We start from the raw sequence: 23,624 nt of genomic DNA, 5'->3' as shown, positions 1-23,624 counted from the left end.
GGCGATGTGGGGAGAAGGCAACTGCTCTTTCAGCTTTTAAGTCATTAGACCACAAAAGACCACCCAGAGCAGATGGCGATGGGGACAACTAAATCACCCCAGAGCCACTGGAGCTTCGGCTTCATGCCGTAACTGGATGGGGCCCGTCCCCTCGGCAGACGGGGAGTGAGCTCTACGCAGGGGAAGAGGGGCAAACACGGAATTCAGCGCAGCGGTCCACTCACTGTCCCTCAAACTCACGCCTTCCTCGGTTCTCAGGTGACCTTGAATTTTAGTTGGGCATGTGGTTTCTTGGAGTGAAAACGATTCCCTTGCAGGAGGTGTGGCCCGGGGATCAAGTTCTGAGCAAGGGACGTACAACAGGTGCCACCTGCTCCGGGCAGAGGTCTTGCTTTTCTCCTTCCCTTCCTGCACCCTGCCAGCTGGGTGATGGTGGCTGGGCGGCCACCTCGGACCTTGGCAGGAACCTGGGACCCTGATGACGGAGCCACCCTGGCACCCTGCACAATGTAGGATACACTTGGACTTTGTGTAAGCTACTGTTGTCACGACAGGGACCTAATTCTGAACTAGAATTTGGCACCCAAGGTAAAGGTGGAGACCGGTACAGAGTGGGGGAGGTCATTCTCCTAACCAGGGAGAGCAAGACAGGCAGAGAGCACGCTCTGCCCCAAGAGTGATAATAGGGGGAAACAAACAAACGAACAGGGACGCATCTGCAGAAATCAGACACAGAATAAAATGTCAACAGACGGTAACTGCTGCATAGCTCGAACGCTTTTATAGTGATCAAATTGCTTTTCGGTAGAGTAGTCGCTGACAGTACAGGTCAGTATGAAAAACATTCCAAACTTACAGGAAAAAATATTGCTCATCAATTAAAAGCTTTTCAAAACAACATGGCTCAACACAATCCTTTGGTTGCTCTGAACAGAACATGAGCCACCAAGATGGTGGGATAACCGGGCATCTGGCTCCACTGGTTTGGTTCCCCAGGCTGAGGCCACGGACACTTTGCCAGATTGCCAGATAAGCTGAGGCTGCTCTCAGCCTAGAACGACAGGCAAGAACCAGAGAGCCGCAACCCACCCCCGTCTTCACATCCAACAGTACCAAGGTCTGAGGGACAACCTCATGGGGACAAGTCACAGAAATGGGATACACATGTCTCTGGTAGCTATGCAGATTTGGTTAAGGATCAATCTCGCTTCTCTGGAATATCAGACCTCAGGAAGGGGTCTTGAGCCCACCCACTCCAGTCAAACTGTTCCCTCCTAACTCAAAGGAAGCCGAGGGCCACTGTGCTATGCCTGTGTCCAGGTCTGGACAGAGCCCTGCGTCTCCAATCCTCCCCCAGGGCTGCTGTCTCTGCAGGACGAAGAGGCCCGTTGCTTTCCCCAGATGATTTCTGAGGAAGACAAAAAAAAGCCCAACCGGCAGCACAGGAGCAACAGTACCTATGCTGATCCAGAAGCCTGTTTCTACGGGGCTGGTCCAAGTCGGCGATGCAGCCATCCTGAAATCGCACCCGCGTCCAGAGCAACGCGATCTTTTCCTCTGGAAAGTCAAACCACCAACTGCAGGTTCTAGAGAGTGACGTGGATTGAGTCAGTAAGTCGTCACAGCAGTGTGTCTAATTAGGCCTTCCGGAAAGTTCCAGAACAGAGGAAGTAAATGTCTTCTCCATTCCCATCCAGCCAAATTTCCCAGGCAAAATATTTACCCTGATTCCAATGCAGCTTTTCACCTAGGAGGAAAATAAGGCTTCTTAAGAATAACTGCTGATGAGCAGAAGGTGGCGAAGCTGGAATCTCGAGCTGTGGATTTTACTTTGCAGTCTCTGCAGGCTTCACTTGCATACTTTGCTGCTTTAATTTTCTTGTCTTGTTCTTCAAAGTATTTCATGGATTTTTGTCCCTGGCAACGGGCTGGGTCTGAACTGCATGCCTGCAGTGTGGCAGAGAAAGGCTGGCTGCAACCTCCAGCTACCTTTCTAGAAACGTAGGGACCCACAGCGGCAACGTTTCTGCATTCATATTAAACGCTTGGTTTAAAAAAAACAATGAAACACCCTCTCTGAAGGTATCTAGGTTTCTCAAGGTCTTTGTGAACAGGGTGATGTTGCATTTTATCTGGTGGCAAATGGTGTGCAAACGGTGGCATTTAAATGTACATCAGCGACCCCTCCTTCTCTTTTTTGGTGGTTTGCTCAGAGAATTTTTCAGCGTCCAGATTGAATAAAGGTCCTGGTAAGATATTCCTTTGCATTCTCGCTTTGTCCTTCTAGAAGAACATTCTTTCCTTAGAGAAAGCCACTGGGTTCCACCTGCTTGATGTGTTGGGACAATCAACAAGAAGGTAACTTTTCCAAGTAACTCTTCCATGACAGTATCGGTTTATATCCCAACCAATGAAAATTCACGCTGATTGCATGAGCTCATTCAACCTGGAGTCTCGGGGACTCTCTCTCTCATTTTACAGATGAGAAAAACAGGAGCCAGAGGTACAGCTCCCAAGTGCCTAGGCCGAGAGCTGGTGAGTGAGGGCTGAGTGGGAACGGAAGCCAGGCTCCCTCTGCCACCTCCCGGGTTTCCTGTTACACAGCACAGGGTTATGGCGCTGGCATTAGCTCCTACCCACCCATGCCAGGTCACTGTAAAATATGCACAGGGAAAAGACAGGAAGGATGTGAGTGAAGATAAAGAACTTTAGAAACCTGGTCCCCTCTGGATACGTCCCTATCCATCATGCAACCAGGAGAACAATTCCATTGGTTCAGGGTTTCCTCATCAAAATGGCTTCATCTCCGTGGGCTACAATACGAAAGCATCCTTTTTCTATAAACACAGTTAAGAAACTGGCTTAGCTTCCTCTTTTGGATACACAAAAACTGCTATTTAGAAATACCACATTAAAATGTTTATGTAATTTATTTTCCTTAAATAGTAATTTGCTACAGTCCCGTCACAAATTAAAAAAAAAAAAAATTAACACAGTATTCACAAAGGCAGAATTCTTCAGGACAATCAAAATCATGGGGTACTTAGAATAAATTAACATCAAATTGTGTTTATATTCAGATAGTCTGATCCTCTCCTCTGAAATGAAATGGAGACCGCTCTGAGGGTGAATGCACACGTTTGTTCTTCTATACAGAGACTCATTCTTTATATAAACTCAACGGTGATTTGAACTGAGTTAGGCATCCTGAGAAACACCCGTAGGGGCGCACGCACACGTGCACACGCCAACAGGGATTCCCGGCAAGCAGGGTTTCCCGTGGTCACTTACTGGCAGGTCTTTTCTTAGAAGGGCCAAAGACTCTGAATGTTTAGATGCTATCATCCTGTCCCCCTTGGGGAAAAAAAAAATGTCTCTTTTCAAGTGTAAGAGCTTGGAGTAGCAGCAGTCCATGTATGAGATTCAGTAGTCAGGGGTCCCAGTCCGGGCGTCTGCGAATCCAGGAGGGGGCAAGCAGAGGCGGGAGACACCTGCTTCTAACGGGGAGACCCGGGATCACGCTGAGCGTGGAGTTCTCAGTCTCAGCTGAAAATTCGCCTGCACGTACATTACTGATCTGGTTCAGGCACTGGATATGAACCTGAAGGGGGATGATGGCGGGGAAGGGCAGGGGTGCCTTGCAGATATCACAAGGGGCACGGAGCTGAGACAAAGGAGGGTGCTGCTTGTCTTCAGCCTGAATGGCCACCACCCTGTGTGTGGGACATTCACCAGGGCTTCCTTTACCCCTGGGGTGGGACTGTGCCTCACCCCAGCTCTGTCTCGAAGCCCAGGGAACCCAGCCCTCGGAGTCCTACCCAGATCAACAAAACACCACACAGCCCTCCAGAACCATGCTGTCCGGCTTCTGGGGGAGGTCAACAGCGCTGCTGGCAGCCCCTCTTGTTTGCAAAAGGGTGGCTGACAGCGGGGTGTGATGTCTGGGGAGGAAGGCCCAAACTGGGATCCCTTTTTATTTCTCTCTGGGCCTAAAGGAAGCCACAGCTGCATGCATATCTACACCAGTTCCTGTGTACAGGATACCTTTTCTATAAAATTTAAAGTGCCTGGGTTCAAATGTGCTCATTCCTTTCCCACAGCTAGCAGTTCCTCTCCCGGCCTCCGGAGGAAGGCGTGTCCTCCTCTCCTCGGGAAGATGCTCTTGGGAACGAGGAATGAACGCTTCACAGTAGTCCTAACTGGGATCCAGCATCTGGACTAAGCCTTCTTCATACACTCGAAGGATCGCTTCACACACGAACTTGTACTGGCTCTGGAAAGGGAGAGAGGGGAAGGGTCAGGTCAGGAGCACCAGGAACGCCACGTCACACCGCACAGGCTGTCTCTGCACCATTCCTGGCTGCTCCCTCGGCACCAAATCAGCAGAGGAGACACACCGGGGAACTCGGCCACCCAATGAGGAGGAGCTGCCTTCAGAGGGAGAAGGGTAGCGGGTCCCAGAAGCATGACAGAGGAGGCACTGGTAGCCTGGGAAGGAGCCAAGGTCCCTGCGGGGTGCCCACTCTGCAGAAGTATGAACCTTGGTGACGGGCCATTCTGAGAAGCATAATCGGGGTCCCAGAGTCCTGTCCTAGAAGCCCTGGGTGTGTGCAGTGGGGAGGTGCTCAGGTGAGCCGGGATCTGGTGGTGGGGCTCCTTGCATGGGGCAAGGAGTCTGGATTTTGTCTTGAAAGGAAAGCTACTGCAAGATGCTCTGCTGAATATTAGGGGATTAGGCAGTCGACCCTCAGGGTTCATGGGAGATGGGCCCCAGGAACCTCTGTAGTATTTGCATGTAACCTGCACACATCTTCTCATACACTTTAAATCATCTCGAGGTACTTAAAATGCTTAATGTAAATGCTATGCAAATAGCTGCTACACTAAATTGCTGAGGAGATAATGACAAGAAAAACAGTCTGAGCAGGAGCAACGATTTTCTAATATTTCTGATCTGCCATCAGTTGAATCCGTGGATGCAGTGCCCACAGAAACAAAGGGCCGACTGCACTAGCAAACACCTGAGACGCATTTTAAAGACGTCTAGGAGGAAAAAAACCAGAGCACTGAGGTGGAGCTTCTCCAAGGAGGAAAATCACAAGAGGAAGGACTCTTCTCAACTGGCAATGAGTTCTTCTATACCACCAAACAGGACAGGGAATGGCCTTAAATACACATCCATGTTTTTTATCTTAGCCACATTTCCTGGGTACAAACTAATAAACACTAAGGGCTCATAATCTGTGCGGGAACCCTCATGACTGACCGCGAGGCTGAGAGGAACTGTGGAGTTCCTGCTGCCTTTGCTGACTCCTTCCTTCTCACCACCTGGGGGCTGTGCCCGAGGGGCCCTCCTCCAGCACTTTCCAGAGTCTGCTTTAGACACTCTGCCGATGGCAGAAGGCTGGCAGAAATCAGCCAGAGGCTGCGGGCATGGAGGGTGGGTGCTGGGATGGGTGTGGGCTATGGGGCCATGAGCCCCCCACAAGCTGGGCCCTTGGGTAAGGACTCAGTCCCCTTGAGCCTCCGTCTCTCGACCCATAAAGCCCTTCAGCCAGGCCAGGCCCAGTGCAGCTGCTCAGGAAGTGCTGGCCACCCTCAGGACTTCTGCTACGGGATCTGTACTCACTGATGTCTGCACCATCATGGCCCGCTGGTCTCGCATCTTCCGGACAATATCCAGTGGGTAAACAGGCAGGTTTCTCTCAATTAAGCACATGGCTGTTTCCATAGTGACCAACACTCCAGTTCGACCTATTCCCGCACTGGAGAAGGGAGAGGAGTGGAGACTTAGGATTTGCCTGAGGAACATTTCTGCACAGCCCAGTGGAACCCCAATCCCATGCCAGCGTTTACTCAGAAGGATCCTGTCCTCTTGGCCACCAAGAATACAAAGCACACACTCAGGCACATTTCACACCAGGTGAAAAGGCCCATCCTGAGGCTGGGGTTCAGACACTGGAGAGACACCCACTGCTGAGTGCAAAGTCCAATCCCTGTTATTTACATCTGCTATGAAGGGCGACACTCCAGGACAGAGAGAGCTGTGGACTTTCCTCTCGGGCTCTGGGCTACACTCACATGTTTTACCATTTCAGAAAATCCCAAATCTTTAGAAATGGTGAAGAAAGAGCTTTGCAGAGCACACCACCTGGCAGGCTTAGGTAGGGGTGGTGTCCGCCGATCTTCTCCGGGCCTTTCCCCAGGGGCGTAGTAAGGCAAAACGAGGGACAGTACCTGCAGTGAACTAAGACGGGCTCCCCGTCCACCCGCAGGGACCTCACGTAGGTCACAAACTCCAGAAAGTCTGAGGAGTCATCAGGCACGCCGTGGTCGGGCCACGCGACGTACTGGAGGTGTGTCACGGTGTGCTCTTCCCCAGTCTGCAGAAGGTGTGGTGGCCTCAATCAGTCCCGATGGCAGGCCCTGTCCCCCCGCCCGCGCCAGGGCCCTGCGCCTGGTGTCCCTACTCCTACTGCGCACAGCTCTGCTGCGGCCCCTGCGCACTCCCACGTCCTCCCACTCTCCCGAGATGCCCATCCTCTGCTCAGCTTGGCCCCTCCTGGAGGATGGCCTCTGACTTTCGCCTTTAGTGACTTCTTCCATTTGCTCCAGCGGTGCTTGCAATAGGCCCACACAGCTGGCTGCGTACGCGCGCACACACGCACACGCGCGCGCACACACACACACACAAAAACTTTATGGTGCTGTGGATCAAACCCAGGGCCTTGAGCATGCTAAACCCACCACTATACCACTGAATTACACCCTTGGCCCCTTTATATATATTTCTTTGGCTGTGGCACAAGACACATAAAGGTTACCGGTTTAGCCTTTTTTTTTTTTTTTTTTGCGGTGCTGGGGATTGAACCTGTGTTTGCGAGGTAAGCACTCTACCAACTGAGCTACATCCCCAGCCCAAGTTTAGCCATTTTTAAAGGTCCAGTGGCAATCAGTATACTCATTCACAATGTTGTGCTATCATCACCATTATTTCCAGAACTTTATCACTCGAACTTAAACTCCGGACTGTCCTCCTTCCTCAAACTCCTGGCAACTACCATTTCCCCTTCTATAAATTTGACTGTTCCAGGTACTTTATATAGATGGAATTCTCAGTTTTTGTCCTTCTGTGACTGGCCTATTTCACTTAGCATTGCATCCCCAAGGTTCACTGAGTTGTAGCACGTGTCCAAATCCACCCTCCTTTTTAAGGCTGAGTACTATTCCATTGTGTGGCTATACCCATTTGGTTTACTCATTCATCTCTCGGTGGACTCGGGGCTGCTTCCCCTACTTGGCTGTTGCGAATGGCGCCGCTGTGCATGCCCGGGCCCAGCTCTGACTGGGAGTCTTGCATGTTTACTGACTGACAGCTCCATCAGGTGAAACAGAGCAGACCTGGAGGCAGGGACCACGGTGGCTGCTGGTGTGCCACCTGCCCACACAGACAGCTGCTTACCTCTGTGTTTGTGACCAGCATTTCTCGGGACACGTAGGCAATGGTGCAGTCCTCAGACTGACACCGGATATGGAAGATGCCGTGGTCCATGACGTCTGGGGGATCGGGCCAGTACTGGTGACACTTGGTCTGTAAGAAACCGAGTGCAGGTTAGCTTCCTCTGCGAGGCACGTGTGGGAACAGCTATGGGCGGACAGGCCTCCTGGTCAGGCCTCTGGGTGAGAGCTGATGGGAGAGGATGTCAGGTGAGGTCCACCTGCTGTGTGGGGTGGGAGTGCAGAACTCCGCCTCCTTTGGAGGCCGCCTTTCCAGAGGCCAATCACCCCTGGGACGGAGCCTGGAGCAGGAGGAGCAGACATGGGCCTGGGCTTGTGAGCAACCTCCACCCCACTCAGACCAACCCAGGTCCTCAGGCCCCTTCCCTGCTCCAACAGCCCCTCCTACCTCAGCCCTCCACCCTCCACCTGGCCTTTGAGGGAGGAGCCTCAGGCACAGTGGTCAAGAGCACACGTTTGGGAGTCAGACAGAGCTCCCCTGATTTCAAAAACCTCTTGCATCTTTCCATTTTCCACTTGACAGCTGGAGGCAGCACCTGCCTCGAGGATCTCCAGGGTGGTGACGGAGCTGCAGGGAGCTCACGGTGGGCTCATCATTGTTATGGGCTCTGCATCAACCGAGTAAGGGGGGTCAGAGACTCCATAGAAATCAGATTAAGGAAATCTCCAAGCTGAGAAGAACACCCTATTCACGTGAGAAGCATCTCCTGTCCTCTGATGCTTTCACAGGTGATTCTCTAAGGAGCTGAGACTCCACAGAGCACAGGACCCTGACGCAGGGCAGTGACCTGCCAAGGCCAGAGACTGCTGTGACACTGTTCAGCACGCATCCCACAGCACACCATGGTGTCTCTCGATACACCTGTGGCCTCCCACAGACTGACCAATGCCATCACCTTCACTGTGGTCTACTCCTCGCCACAAACCCTGGAGTGTCTTCCATAAGCCATGGTTGCCCCTGCCTCTGGCTCTCAGTCAGGTGCCGGCTAAGCTGCCCAGCCTGGCCCAGTTCCTGTCTGTCAGATTCTCACTCGTTAAAAAAAATATTTCCCCCCAAGCCCGGAGTTGCACCAACTTAAGTAAAAACTATATTTGTTTAGAGCAGAAAGGTGGTATAACCAACAGACACATGCAATTTGTCAGGAAACAGCTTTTCCAGCCTTATTTTCAAATATCACAGTGAATATCTGAAATTAAAATATGCTGCTATAAAGTTGGAGTTGAGGATTTACTTGGAAATAGTAAATGTGGGTGTCTTGGTCAGGAACTGCTTTCCAACTCTCCTTAGACATGTCTGTAGAGAAGGAAAGAAGCCAAGTCACCCACGTGGGCTCTGCATCTGCCTGTGTCCTCACCTGCAGGGGAGGTGAGGCCCGAGGGTCCTGCCTGCAGGAACACTGGAGGCAGATGCTCTCTCAAGTAATCAACCTATTCAAGGCAGAGCTACAAACACCTGTCTTCCCAGAGGATCTTTACAGTATACCTGGCCAGCACTGGATCTCTCTTTACCTCTGATCAAATTTAGATTTTAGGTCCACTTAGATCTATAAGCACCGGGGTGTAGTGGAAAAATGAAGAAGTTTGTGGAGATCCTAGGTTTCAAACATGGTTAAAACACTATACTAGCCAACTGTGTCATCTTGAGCTAGTTACTTAACTTCTCTGAGCCTCAGTTTCTACATGACTGTTACTGGCAGGGATGCAGGGGACAAGGATGCCCCAGTTCCTAAGGGGATGATCTGACACAAGTTAGTTCATTCTCTGAGCCTCAGTTTATTCAGACACAAAACAGGCATTCACGGTCCTTGCTTCGGGGTTGTTCTGAGGCCAAGATAAACTAATATTGTTAATAATATCAATAATCAATACTGTTGTTTGAATGGTGTATGCTAAGGACGGGAGGGTGCTTTGCATGGACGTTAGTTGATCTCGGCCTGGTAACAGCTGGAGGAAGGTTCCACAAATGCCTCTGTTTTGCAAGAGAGAACCGAGGCTCAGAGAATGCTGAGAACTGGTGTCAGGTCACCCACACAGGCACTGGGGCACGGGGGTTTCACTCCAGGGCTACGAACTCTTTGCTGGGTGGATATCCCATGAAATGACAAGGAAACACACCTCTGCAGAGCGTGAGGATTAAACAGGTAAGCCAAACAAAGGACCTGGCACTTTAGGGAGGGACAATGGTCAGTGAAGCTGGTTGGCAGGCAATGGGGTTGCTGGAGATGGATCCCAGGCAGACGCTGCCAGGATTCAGAAGGCTCTTTCCTTAGGGATTCACAAGCTGAGCAGGGGTTACTGCTCTCCTTCTAGTCCCAAGTGTGGCTTTGATAAGAGGCTTCAGGAAGGGAAAACTGACCACTGAAATGGTTTTGGAAAAGATGTACCTGTCTGGACCACAGGGAACGTGCTGAAGACTGCGTTCCTGGGAGGGGGCAGAGCATCGCCTCAGGAGGCTGGGCAGGGAGAGGCAACTTTACGATGAAGTTTGCTGTGTTGTTTAGTCAGTCAACACACATCCCTGGAGATGTCATGATGGATTGGACAGAGTGTGGCATTATCCTCAAGCTGCTCTCAAATTTGGCCATCAGAATGTGTGAAGGAGGAAAGGCAGAGAAAGAGGTAGGTCCTGTAGGAGGTGACGTGGATGTCCTGGACAGAGGGGACAGGAGCTCAGTGCTGAAGGCCAAGGGCACTTCCCAGTTGGGTGGGGCAGGGAGGGAGCATCAGGGCAGAGGGCATGGGCTGCACATGGTAAAGAGGCCCCTGGTGCTCCAAGGGAACAGAAAACAGCTGGATACAACCACTCAGGCAAGGTGGTCTGCGGGTGGGTGCCGGGGAGGCTGTGCTCTGAGTCTCTGAGGGCACCACGGGAAAACGCAGGAGCAGGCTGACCCACTGGCAAGGTCTGGCTGAAAGCTGTGTCCATGCCTGAGCTAGGCTTGGGGCCAGCAGGAGGTCCTTGCTGTCCCTGGGAGGGGGATGCAAAGGCTCTGACAGAAGCAGGGGCCCTGGGAACAGAGGACAGATAGACTGGTGGTCAGTGGTGCCAGCCGTGGTGAGTAGATGTGGGAAGTGAAGAGAAGGGAGGTGCCAGACCCTTGGCTTAGGTGACGGAGCACCGAGTGCCTGGGATGGGGGCTGCGGGGACAGGCCATGCATGAGTACACGGCGGGTGGCGACTCTGGCACCATCTGGGAGGACACTCAGGTTGGAGTCCTGTCAGGGAGCAGAGGGGTTCGGCGTTCAGGAGGTGGTAGGAGTCAGTGCCCAGCTCCATTTGCTGGACTTCTCAGGGGGCAGGATAAAACCTGGCTCAGATGTTCCCAGGGAGAATCCTCCTGCCCGTGTGCATGTTACTAGGCAGGGTGTGGCGGCTGACAGAGCTCCGTGCTGCTCCGAACCTCTTCCTGACACTTCAGTGTCCTTGTGACAATCTGGGCCTCTCCTGTTACTCAGAGCAGCAGAACAACTTGCCTCTGGCCAAGGGAAATGAGGGCAATGAAATCCAGAGTCACTTGCCACATAGAAACACCCACGATGGACGGGCCCAGTGCAGTTCATTCTGAACCCTCAAAACACGCAAGAGACAGATGTTGCCGCCTCCTTTCTAGAGATAAGGAAACCAAAGCTAAGGTCCTGTCCAAGTGTATCCAGTTCAATGATGGTTCCAGAAGCCAAATGCCTCCACTGACCCCAAAGCCTGTGCCTTAAGTGACTGGCAGACCAGGAAGGAGCATCCATATTATTCATAGGTAGATGGGAAAAGAATTTTCCCCCCAAAGAAATGTCCTATGGAAGGTGAGGGAAAAGGCTTCCAGATGAAAAGCAATACCTTTAGGAGGAAGCCCCTGAGCCTCTAGGGAGGGCACAGTGAAAACCACTCTGGGGGGAATGGAAAAAGGGAGAAACGAGAGTACACAGGCAAGTCTGCCCGACTCCAGAGACACGGGAGGCTGTGGCTCTGCCCAGGCAGCACAGAGAGGTGTGGGATCCCTAGCCAGTGCACACCTGCCAGGAGCCCTACTCTCCTGAATGCACCACAGGGGAGAAAATAAAAAGGATTTGCTGGAAATTCCATCTTTTGGAAAAAGAGGAGCAAAGCTGCTCACCTGGAAGGACCAACTCCTGATCTGGAAGAACTGGTGGGTGAGATGAGGAGTCAGGGACAGTAGGACAAAGGGCCCGGGTCACCCAAGGGTTTGTAACAGGAGAGGGGAAACATATACCCTGGAGTTTGGAAGAACAGGTTTCTAACAATTGATAAACAAGAAAGTAAATTCCCAGGGCCAGAGATGCTGAAGCGGGTGCTAGCCTCCCGGGAGATGCGGGAAACAGAGGGGAGCAGCAGGACAGGTTCAGTTAGGAAGAAAGGGCTCAGCAACAACGCCATGTGCAGGGTCACGCAGACCTCACATGAGCTCAGGTTCCATCAGGTTCTGAGTGGCAACCCACATGAGAGGAGGGGAGGGCAGGAGCAGAGAGCAGGAGGGGCAGGATCTAGCAGAGTGGACGGAGGAGGGCGAGGCCTCTCAGATGGCAGAAAGGGACAAGCTGAGAAGGGAGAAGGGGGCCGCTATCCAGGGCAGATCATCTGTTACCACCCATTCCTGTGGGGGCTGCCTTTTCTCCAAGGAGAAGAATGGCTGTCCAGCTGGAAAGGGCAGGGAGGATGTTAAAGGGGAAAGAGACGCCTGCCAGACAAGGAGCCTGCCTGAGCGGACTCAGATGCGGACTCCACAGTTGCATCATGACCTAACAGATCTCACGAGACAACAGGGTGGTACCTCCATGCACTGTTTCTGAGGAAATCTGGACAGGACAAGGGACCAAAGCCAGGCAGAAAACGCACAAAGTGACAAGGCAAAAGACTTGATGTTCACTGGCCGTAAAATATCAGACAGCCCAGATCAGAGCCTGCCAGCAGCGCAGGACACCACCGGCCTCAGGAAGCTGGGCCGCGTGAAGCCACCCACAGCATGTTTGGCATGCTTCTCACGAGGTGTTTCTGATCGTGCCACGGCAAGAGACTCGATCCGGGTTTGAAACCGCTTTAACATTACCTAATACTTTAATTCTGTTTTTATAATAACCGAGAGAAAGAGAGGGAGAGTACAGGCCTCAGGTTCAGAGCCCAGAAGGCAAGAGAATTCAGAATTTGTGGTCTTCGTAAGTTTACACATAGCTTTTGTTTATGGAGAGTGATATGGATCAGCAGATTTCCATTTAAGAAATATCTTTCTAAGGAAATTTATTAAAGCAATTTGAAGAAAATAATAAATAATACCACAAAACAAATGCAGTATTGTCCTCATAGTAATCATTAATGTGGCACCCAAATTACTAATACTGCTACTGCCAGCTAACATTTATATATTTTCTGTGGGCTGAGTACTCTTCCAAGAGGTTATTTATATTAGCTTTCAATTCCTCCACAACCCTACAAGATAGGTGCTACCATTATTCCATTTTATATAATTCATAAGCCACACAGGAATTGCAGAGCCAGGATTTAAACTCAAGTATGAGTTAGGGCCTCCTTACCCACTACACCACAGAACCAACAAGCTGTAGGCACTTTAGAACAGGACAGCACTGTGAGCGGCTGGAGTTACCTATATTCGAAAAGGGTCCAAGTAATGTCATCTCTTATGAAAAACAAAAATTAAAAAATTACAACTACATGATTGGTGTGATCCTACATCATGTACAACCAGAAGAACAAGAAATTACCCTCTATTTATGTATGATGTGTCCAAATGCATTCTACTGTCATGTAAAACTGATTAGATCAAATTTTTAAAAAACAGAACTTAAACAAAAATAAGACAAAAAAGAGTCTTTCAGACAAAAAGACCAGGTGATGCCACAGAGCTGGTGTATAAATCAGCCAAGCCTCAGATAATCTCTCATGCAACTGGGTAGAGGAGATGGAAAAATGAGAGGAGACAAGAGCAGGGTTGCCAGGATTAACAACAGCTCCCCAAAGTATGTCCTCAATGACTCTGAAAAACAGGATTCTAGACGAAGTTTCTACTGTCTCTTGACTTTACAATTTTTCATCATTGACTTAGAGATGAGAAATTCTGACTAAATCTGTGAGCAACAAGAGCTAAGAATAATAACTAATGCAAAGAAATAAGGATGCCCCAGAAAACCAGATCTGAGGACTAAATGCAAATGATAACGATGATGACATAGAACTACAGCAACATTTGCTTGACATTTGCAACATGGCAGTTCTCTAAGCTCTTTATTTTGTATTGTCTTTGTCTTCACTGACCCTCAAAAGTAGGCACTACTACCATCTCTACTGTGTATTTAGGAGAAGCTGAGGGTCTGAGAGGTTAAGTAACTTGCTCAAAAGGAACCATGTTTTCAAACCAGTCTGGCTCCAGTGTGCTGAATGAAGGTTCCAAGAGTTAAGGGCATTAAGTGCTGAAGGGAAGAAAGTGGCTCAATGGCAATAACAAGATAAAGCCAACATAGTCTCTGTTGACATGGCTTAATGGAAGGTTATTTTCAGATATTGAAAAGGTTATTATACAGAAGAGGAATTTATTTTGTGTCTTCCATGTAGCAGAACCATATGGAATGATGGTTAAAAGTGATATATTCATTGTGAGGAGGAATTTTTAAAAAGCAAAGCTGAACATCAACAGGATGGATCCTGGAAATGTGCTTGCCATGGTAGGGAGCTGTTTATCTAGGACCACATATGTAAAAGTCCTCTGCAATCCACGGGGCTCTGTGGAATTAGTAGGAATTCTTATTTTGTTTCAGGTGAAAAAGTAGACTAATCTCCTCAAGAATATTACCCATATCAATTCCTATGTATTCTCATTTTTGACATGGATTACTTTGGCATTCTGAACAATACCGGGGGTGGAACCAATGGGCGGAAGTGGCATAGAGATCACTCAATGCAGGTGGTTCAAAATTAATTTATATTTGATTTTGGAGTGTGTTTCTGAATATTTCATGAAGATATTAAGATGTATCCAAAAGTTCAGGAAGCATGATAGAAGTATCTCCTGTATACTGACTTCTGTTATAGAATCATTAAACTGTTTCTATGGAAAATCATACAATAATATAATTTCTCTTACTATTTACAACCACTGTTTACCTGATACACATTGCTCTTTCAGAACCAGCACTTGTCCCAGGGGGATGAGGTCATAGCCAACACAGAAGTTCTGGGAAGATGGGGTGAGGCAAGAGGAATGCTCTTCTGGTGTATCTTCTGGATATATTGGATCCATGCTGGGAGTGGGCAGGGGTGGGGCTGAGCATCCTGTCTTTGGGAGGTGTGCATTTGGTGGAACAAAGAGATTTATGGGGCATAAACCAGGAGGCAACCCTTTCCAGCCTGAGACTGATGCTCCATACAGTGTGGTGTGACACTGCATACGTCTGAATTGGAAATTGATGTACTTACCCGCCCTCGCTCTGTGAGAGTTGTCAACATGACAATGAGAGACAACTTCTGATCCCAGACGACTTGCCAAAATTGTGCACAGGTATGTGGTAGGGGTCCCTGAGTGGCAATGTACTTGTTCACAAGGTTAGCAGCAGGAATTTCCATCTAGCAAGAGATGGGCAAAGGATTATAATCTGTTACTGCCACAAGGTGGGCAGGGCTCTGCATTTTAAACTCTTCTACTTGCTGACATCACATGGAACAGTTATATCAATCCACAGTGAATAAGAAAAATCAAAGAAAGTTATTATTAAAAATCCTTAAAAAAGATTTGACAGTAATGCTACCATTAGTATATTTAAAATTAAACTAGATGACACTCAGTAGGCATAACCCAAAAATGTCCCTTCAAGATGGAGTTTAAGTGACTTTCATTGCTCTATACTAAATATAACCAATGTTCATTATTTTCTTTCTTTTTTTTTTTTTTTTTTTGCAGTACTGGGGATCAAACCCAGGGCCTTGTGCTTGCGAGGTGAGCACTCTACCAACTGAGCTATCTCCCCAGCCCCTGTCCATTATTTTCATTTTCAGTAGGATTCATCAATCCCTACCCCATTTTCCTAAGCAGGGTTTTCTATCAAAAATCCATTTATTTGTTTTCAAATAGCTTTATTAGGCTATACTTTAAATGCCATGCAATTAGAGTAGGACTGTTTATTTTTATTTAAAGCATACAAGATTTGGTGGCATCAGTAATACAGGTTTATACCATCAACTTGTGTCTTTTGCTTTCAGCCTGACTTCCAATGATTATATCATTAAGCCAGTCAATCTTTTTTTTTTCCAATATATATGTTTTAGTTGTAGGTCAACATGATACCTTTTCATACTAGGTTAGTGCTCTACCACTGAGCCACAATCCTAGCCCCCAAGTTGGTCAATCTTGACCAACATTTCTCCCATCCTGCTCCACTTTATTTTGTCCCCTCTGGCTGCAACTTTTCTATGACAGAACACTCAGAGACCTCTGAGCTTTGGACTGGCAATGTCATTCATTCGTTCTTAGGTTGGGAAGGTAAATGAAGGATCCCAATCCATGATTTGGTTAATGCTTGGGCTCATGGCTTCCTTGACCCTTGATAACATCGAGAGTCTGGACTTTGTGGGGTTGCCATCCATTTCTGATGCTCTGCTTCTAAGACATCAGGAATGTTGAAGTGACAGTCTATGAATCCCACAGATGTTTTGGGGTAAGAGGAATCACTTATCAGACCAATTTTTATTAGGACAGTTCTTGATATTTTCTATAACCTGAGACTTAGCCTGAAAAGTCGTATTTGTTTAGTTCAGGGCTTGGCAGATAATGGCTTGAGGGTCAAATCTGCTAACCACAAGCTACGTATAGTTTTCAACACCTTAAAAAGGTAACATTTTTATTTTCCCTTATCGTCACTGATTTTTAAAAATTTATTCTTTTTAACTTATACGTGACAGTAGAATGTATTTTGACATATATACATACATGGAGTATATAAATGGTAACATTTTAAATGCAAAGACCAAATTCTGACCCTACATAGAACAAGTGTGCTGACACTGGATTTAGATAAAGAAACCTAAAGTTCAGAAAGGCCAAGTAAGTTGCTCAAAATGCCCAAATGCATAAAAAAAATGAATGCTTTCCCCAAAACATGTGTACCTTTTCCTTTTCCTCTTTGGGTTTTATGTACAGAAGAGGTATTATTTTTCTTATATTTAGGCAGGATGACACTAATAACGTGGGGGCAATCACAGAAAGTTACAAACACCACCAGCAAAACCAAACACCTAGTGGCAGGAAACACAGAGGTTATGTGGAATTAGAAACACAGAATGCCTCTTGCTCCTATCTCAGCTTTGCGGTTTTTCAAATTATTTCGTCTCCCTGAACCTTAGTTTTCTCCTCTGTAAAATGAGACTACTCTGCCTTCCCTCACATGGCTGTTGAGCTGAAATGAGGCTGTGAACAGGAGAGCACTGTCACCCGCCAAGCACCCTACAGGCCACCCCCATCCTTGTTACAATGACAAACGCTCACTATCTGATCACCCGGATTCCAACTTACATTCACATAACTTGCATTAATATAATCTTCATTTCCCTGCAATAATACCCGGGTGGTGTCATCTGTGGGAGAGAGAAAAATTTACCGATTATTCTCAGTGTTATTTTTATCATCCCAAGTAAACAAGAGTTCAGTTCCCAGCCCCATCTGCAGCTCTTGCCTCATTAGCATAAACACTATTCCCCAACTGTTCAGAGTCTGAAATGGCTGCAATAAAGACGGTGGTGTTTACAGACACACTGAATATCGTTCCAGAATACCAGACAATCTGTTTTAAAAAGGGAAACATTATCTCAGAGTAGGGGGGAAGGAGGCATTCATGCCGGATACTCACAAGGCAGCACATCTTTATATCGGTTTTTGTCCAAATTTTGAGGCAGTTTTGCAAATGTGATGGCCAAACCTGGCTTTTTTCGGTAGAGTTGCTAAATGACAAACAGACAAAAAAAAAAAAAAAAAAAAAGGAAAAAAAATCATTGCAAAAAAACAGCTAACAAGGAAGGATGTGAAAATATACTTATATACTTTAACATGACTCCAAAATCATAACATGTTAAAGTGATGATATGTTGTTAGTATATTAAGGGAAAAATCTTCCCAAAGAAAAAAATTCTACAGTTCTAGGAGAGACTGACTAAATCCTTTAATAATGTTTTAAGTTTGAGGATCATTGCAAGGGGGAAAAGTCATAGGTGGGAATCTGAGTCACAGATAGTGGGTTCTGACAATAAAACCTTATTTTTATGGCTATTTGACACATGCTAAAAGCAAGTGGTGGTGGGGGAACAAGGGAGGAATTCTGACTCAAAATTAAATGGAAATCAACTAAATCAGTTTTAAACCCCATTTCCCTACAACTCAATGGAGCGAACCACATCTTTTGCTTAAGAGCCAGAGCATGTCATTCGTCATTTGAGAAGTTTATTTCCATAGTAAAAACATTTATCTGATATACAGTAACTGTTTAAAGAGGTATTTCCCTATACATGCAACCACTACCAAAATTTAGTTAAAACAACCTTTGCGTATCTACAAGCATATATTAAGTTGATACCGTGTATGACATGACTTCCACACAGCCCTATGGGAGTTATTACAATTATTCTTATTTTGCAAGTGAGTCAGAGGAGAGATACTTTGCCCAAGATAATAAGAGGATGGACTCATCTGCTGCCAATGCTTATGTTTTCTTTTCTATATGGCAATTACCCCCACTTGAACAACTAAAAGTTAAGCCCTTTGTACTACTGGTTCTTATCAGCTCTCTGGGAAAACAACTTTTTTTTGTTTTGTTTTGTTTTTTGCATCAAATTTGGGAAATTCAAACTGGTCTACAGAAAAAAACTTACTAGTAATTTCACAACTCCGAGATGACCTTTTCATTTATCTTCTTCAGATTGTTTTCTGTGAGTACATGTATACGAATGTATCTAAGTATGAAAGTAAACGCAAACCATACATACATATGCTACATTTTTAAAGACAAAAAATACATTTCTCATACCTTAGTCAATGGAAGTCAAGTATCTTAAATGAAGGCAATAGATACGTCTCAGAAAAGTTTCAAAGTTGAAATCTTTTTTCATCTACCTAAGGTTCTATGAATCTCCAACAAGACAAGTCCTCCCACACATGAGTTTACCTTCTGATCAGTTAAGTATTTCTCAGGCAAATTTAGATATGAAGAACTCAATCTCTCTCTCTCTCTCTCTCTCTCTCTCTCTCACACACACACACACACACATAGGAAGTTCTGGGAAAGTCTGCCCTAATTTTGAAGGCTGTCCCCCTACTTACTACGTAATGTCCATTTCTCCATGTCATTAGATATTCTCTACAAAGGTGATTTTTAATGGCTCAATGATCTAGTTTACTATAGTTTATCATTGCAAACTACTGTTTAACAAACTGGCTTCTCTTAGTCTGCTTTTCTCTTATTAAACTACATAGAATTTATTATAAGAGGATTAACATGGAGATCTGGGGTCATAATAACAGTGCTATATTTTATACATTTACTGAATGTTTTAAATTTCTGAATTCTATAAGAGCTCAGCTACTGATTCGATCAACTGTACAGTTTTAGTTCATACAATCAAGTAGCCACTGAACTACTTCTTAAATATCTGCAGGCTTTAAAGACTCCATGAGTTGATTCTAGAAATAAATTCATGATTTATTGGAGGTTTTAGTTTGACTCTGGCAGAAGAACATCGGAGTAGGTCAAATTGATCTAAGTGGCATTTGGTTCTAACTGATTAAATGTATGAGGGGAAAATGTAGATGTATGAGGGGAAATCCAATTAAGTGAATGCAACCAGTAAATCTAACCTGGAGGTAAAAAGATATATACCTTCTATATAACAAAAATGTAAATGCAGTCACCTTGAGAAGGTCTGGCAGACAAACAGATTTAGTAAAATGTTTTACTTATATGATTTAAATGTATCTCAGTAGTAGGACTGTAAAACACTAAAATTTTTTAAGATGTATTATGGCAGAGTTTAAGCATTTTAAAATGTGTATACTCTGGGCTTTATCCAACAAAAATTCATAAAGATTCATGTCAGAGAAGCTTACCTGCAGCAGAATATTTATTCATGGAAAACCAGAAAATGGTAACAACCTGAATATTCCCCAAGAAGGGGAAGTTTTGACTGAAATTACAGTATAGTCAGACCAGAAAATTCTGTGCAAATAATAAAAAGATAAGCTAAAAGTACAGATTTGGAAGAACATCCCTTCATCTACTTTTAAATGAAAAATGCATGTTATCAAACAACATATACAATGGTGATCCTAAATAGCAATACAAACATAGTGTATACGCACAATCCTATATGTGTACACTTGTGTGTGTGTGTACATATATTTGCATGAGCACAGGAACAGGTATGGATGGTTACACACTAAATTGTTATTTGTAACTTAACAAAGAAGAAACTGAATGGAATGGGGGATGGGAGACTCTTTTTTACTTGGGCTATTTCTGAATTATAAGGAAAATGATTATTTTTAAAATTCATGACTGGAGTGAGGAAAAAAGACAACAAATCTATTTATAAAATTATAAAATACAACATTTTCAGGGAAAGTTGGGTGTGCAAATCAAAGTTAAGAGCTCTTTGGATTTAGGAAGTCCAAAAAAGCACACTCAGGTTTACATCTGCTCTGCAAAGGCTAGCGCAGCATGGGACCGAAGCCACTCGGTGGAAAGAGGATTCAAGCGCTTGTCTCTGAAGTGTGAGGAGGTGGCTTTCCATGTCCTTTGGTGCACTGACTCCTCTCTGACCCTGTGGGTTGCTGGGTCAGCTGGGTGTAATAACTTGCTTGGAGAAGGGGGCGATACGAGTGGAGCGGGCTGGGCAGGGAACAGGCATGACAGGGATGGAGCACAGTGAGTTAAGGCTTTCGGATACAGGCCAGAATTTGAGACGAGACCTATAAAATAATTATTGACTGGAAAAACACCATTTGTTTCTGTTATTCCCAGGCTGCAGGTGTGTAAGGCAGATAAGATCTCCTAGTTGCATACCCCCTAAATACTATCCTATTACAATGGCAGCAGCCACGGGCTGGCTTGTGGCTCCGTGGTAGAGCGCTGGCCTAGCATGGGTGAGGCACTGGCTTTGATTCTCAGCACCACATATAAATAATAAAGGTCCATCAATGACTAAAAAGATATTTTAAAAAATCAATAAAATGGGAGCAACTAGGGGGTTGAGAGGCAGATCATGGGGACAAGTATTTATGAAACCACTTGGTTTTATGAAAATATGAATTTTTTTTTGTACCAGGGATTGAACCCATGGGTGCTTTAACATACCGAGTCACATCACCAGCCTTTTTTATTTTTGAGACAGGGTCTCACTAAATTGCTTAGGGCCTCGCAAAATTGCTGAGGCTGGTCTTGAACTTGCAATCCTCTTACCTCTGCCTCCTGAGTCACTGTGATTATAGGTGTACACCACCAGGCCCTGCTGAAAATGTGAATTATTATGTCCTAAAATGCACTGTTCTCATCCTATCAGAGTGTAGTTCTAAGAAGCTCTGAAACTAAGGATAAATTATGAAAATCTCAGGCCGAGTGGGGTTGCTAAGGAACAGCAGTATTTAAATTGCAGTATCAATATCTCCAGCCCTGGCCTCCAAAGACAGAAAGCTGAGCAGAGGCTGGCGCTGTCCGGAGCGGCACAGGTGGGTGGGCTGGAAGGCCTGCTTTCGAGTTTCAGTACTTCTTTGCATGTGCTTTCTAATATCAGAGAGAAGCCCCAGGGCTCCCATCCCTTCATTCCTCTCCCTCAGCCAAAGCTGTGAAATCCAGTCACCCCCTGGACAAGGACTGCAGATACAACCAGCTCCAGCCAGGGGCTGCAGACCCGGCAGGGCGAAGGACTCCACCCTCCACAGAACAGAGCAGGGGTTCTGGAAGGCTGAGAACCCAAGAAGGGAGAAGCAGGAAAATGAAGGGAGGGGGTTGAGGGGACCCTGGGCAAGGAGAGGGCCAGCAGGAACAGTCCCTTTCATGCCCCAGAAAAGCCAAAGCCAGCTTCAGCCACAACTGGGACTCCTGGTGACTGTCCCCTGAATCAACTACATGGCCACCTTTGCAGGAAGTTTGCTTGTTTTGTTCACCACTACGAACCCCTAGGCCAGCACTGTGCCTGGCGCACAGTAGGTGCTATGCAGAGGGAAGAGCATGGGAACTGTGGCTTTAAAAGGGCTGCAAACCATGTGAATACAGCTGACAAGAGACAGCAGTTATGACTTCCTTAGACATGGTGCCATGGAACTGAGGTAAGGGACACTCACCTTTCATAAAGGCCCCAAGAGGTGTTTTCCTGGTGCCACTCGGTGGACAAACTGACAACTCACTACTCAGGGAGCCTGTCCATACTGGGGACGCCACCTTTCCTTCATACTGACCCAGCCAGAGGCCCGAGAACGCCATCTCAAGGGCACCTGGAGCCTCCACCTACTGTCAAGGTGTGCTGCACTGAGATGGCTGCTAGTAATTTAGGGACCTCGTTACGGTTTGGGTATTAAATGTCCCCTGAAGGCTCTTTGAGAGTTCACTTGCTTTTAGCGCTGAAACCATAAGCCAAAGTAAACCTACACCTTTCATCTTTAAGGTTGATTTTGTCACAGCAAGGGACACCACCACAGACCTTCGAGAGCAGTCTTTCAACACACAGTCCCAGATGTACGATCTACTGCTGGTGTGCTAACCAAGTGTCCTGGTGGCGTCTCCCTCACAGACATACACAAACTGCCACAAGTCCTGGCCTGTGGCAGGTACAGGGTTGTTCGAGTGACCCCGTGTGTCCATCTGCCCCAGACACATTATATTGATTTTTAAAAAAATTTTTTTTAGATATTGATAAACCTTTATTTTATCCATTTAACTATGTGTGGTGCTGAGAATTGAACCCAGTGCCTCACACATGCCAGGCAAGCACTCTACCACTGAGCCACGACCCCAGCCTCTATATTAGTATTTTTTTAAATGAAAAAAAAAAAAAAAACAAAAAAAAAAACCTGGAAAATCATTTTTTAAATATACTGGAGGGGGGGGCGGTACTGCAGATTGAATCCAGGGTGCTCCCCCACTTCCCCAGTCCCTTCTATTTTGAGACAGGGTCTCACTACATTGCCCAGACAGGCCTCAACTTTGCCATCCTCCTGCCTTAGCCTCTTTAGTAGCTGCAAGTACAGGTGTGCACCACTGCACCTGGCTTTAAATGCACTCGTCTCGTGGGTGGGTTCTACGCTTACCCTCACGAATTTTGACATGTGTTGATTTAAACCTCTCATGGCTTTCAGCTACCTTTGTCCGTGAGTCACTTGTTCTGACATAATGGGTAGTTCCTACAATGATGTCAGTTAAGGAAGAACAGGCATCAGAGAAGATGTCTGGGGATCTAGTAAAGATGGGCAATGCTGAAGTGGAGAGGTGAGGGTGCTTGAGTGGACAGGACATCTGGAGTCTTGTGGCCACTGCTCTAACCCATCCATCCAGGGGCGGGGGGAATTCCCTTGCAGGATTCTTCATTTTCTATCGGATGATGAGTCTTCAATGAGATCTTAACTAAGAGTGGGCAAGAAAGCAGCTGCTGGTCACATGGTCACTGGAAGCCACGGACACAGGGCTCTTTTGTTTGCGGGAAAGCTGGTCTTCAAATAAAGGACAGCTGAGCATCACCACTGAGTTTTTATCCATGAAGCCATAAACCACTTGCATATCCTTCCCGTTGCTTAAGCAGAACATCACCCCAGGGGAAGTGTGGGTTAGGTCACAAGCTACTCTCAGGAGGGAGGACAGCATGCTGGAGGTAGCACCAGATGAGGGCCCGGCGGGGACCAGATCTGTCCCCTCATGCCAGAGAAGAAAACCTTATCTTGGCTGAACAAAGCACAGCACTGGAGGCCAGTCACAAATGCTGCCCAACTGCCCGGTGTCACGATGGGGGCAGGGACTGCACTGGAGCCTGGGTGGAGCTGGGACACACCTGTCAGTGGTGAACTGCTGCCACCAAGGGACTAGAGCTGTTTGTTTGTGTGTAGGTGTGTGTGTGTAAG

General features: G+C 46.8%; 1 protein-coding gene across 6 annotated transcripts in view; it reads right to left on the bottom strand.

Moving 5' to 3' along the window:
- Positions 1 to 2,915: 2,915 nt before the first annotated feature.
- Ptpn3 (protein tyrosine phosphatase non-receptor type 3) overlaps positions 2,916 to 23,624 on the bottom strand; it is a 140,161-nt gene continuing 119,452 nt past the window's right edge. For all 6 annotated transcript variants that reach the window (XM_047524599.1, XM_047524602.1, XM_047524600.1 and 3 more), the window contains 7 exons: positions 17,380 to 17,470; positions 17,046 to 17,107; positions 14,957 to 15,103; positions 7,463 to 7,591; positions 6,238 to 6,383; positions 5,630 to 5,765; positions 2,916 to 4,273 (listed from right to left, as the gene is read on the bottom strand). In XM_047524599.1, the coding sequence (XP_047380555.1) occupies positions 4,196 to 4,273; positions 5,630 to 5,765; positions 6,238 to 6,383; positions 7,463 to 7,591; positions 14,957 to 15,103; positions 17,046 to 17,107; positions 17,380 to 17,470 (789 nt within the window). In that variant the 3' untranslated portion in view covers positions 2,916 to 4,195. The remainder of the gene's footprint in view (positions 4,274 to 5,629; positions 5,766 to 6,237; positions 6,384 to 7,462; positions 7,592 to 14,956; positions 15,104 to 17,045; positions 17,108 to 17,379; positions 17,471 to 23,624) is intronic.

This window comes from Sciurus carolinensis, chromosome 14, assembly GCF_902686445.1.
Source record: "Sciurus carolinensis chromosome 14, mSciCar1.2, whole genome shotgun sequence".
Lineage (NCBI taxonomy): Eukaryota > Metazoa > Chordata > Mammalia > Rodentia > Sciuridae > Sciurus > Sciurus carolinensis.
Note: the sequence above shows the minus strand (reverse complement) of the source record. Positions and strands in the feature narration are given on the sequence as shown.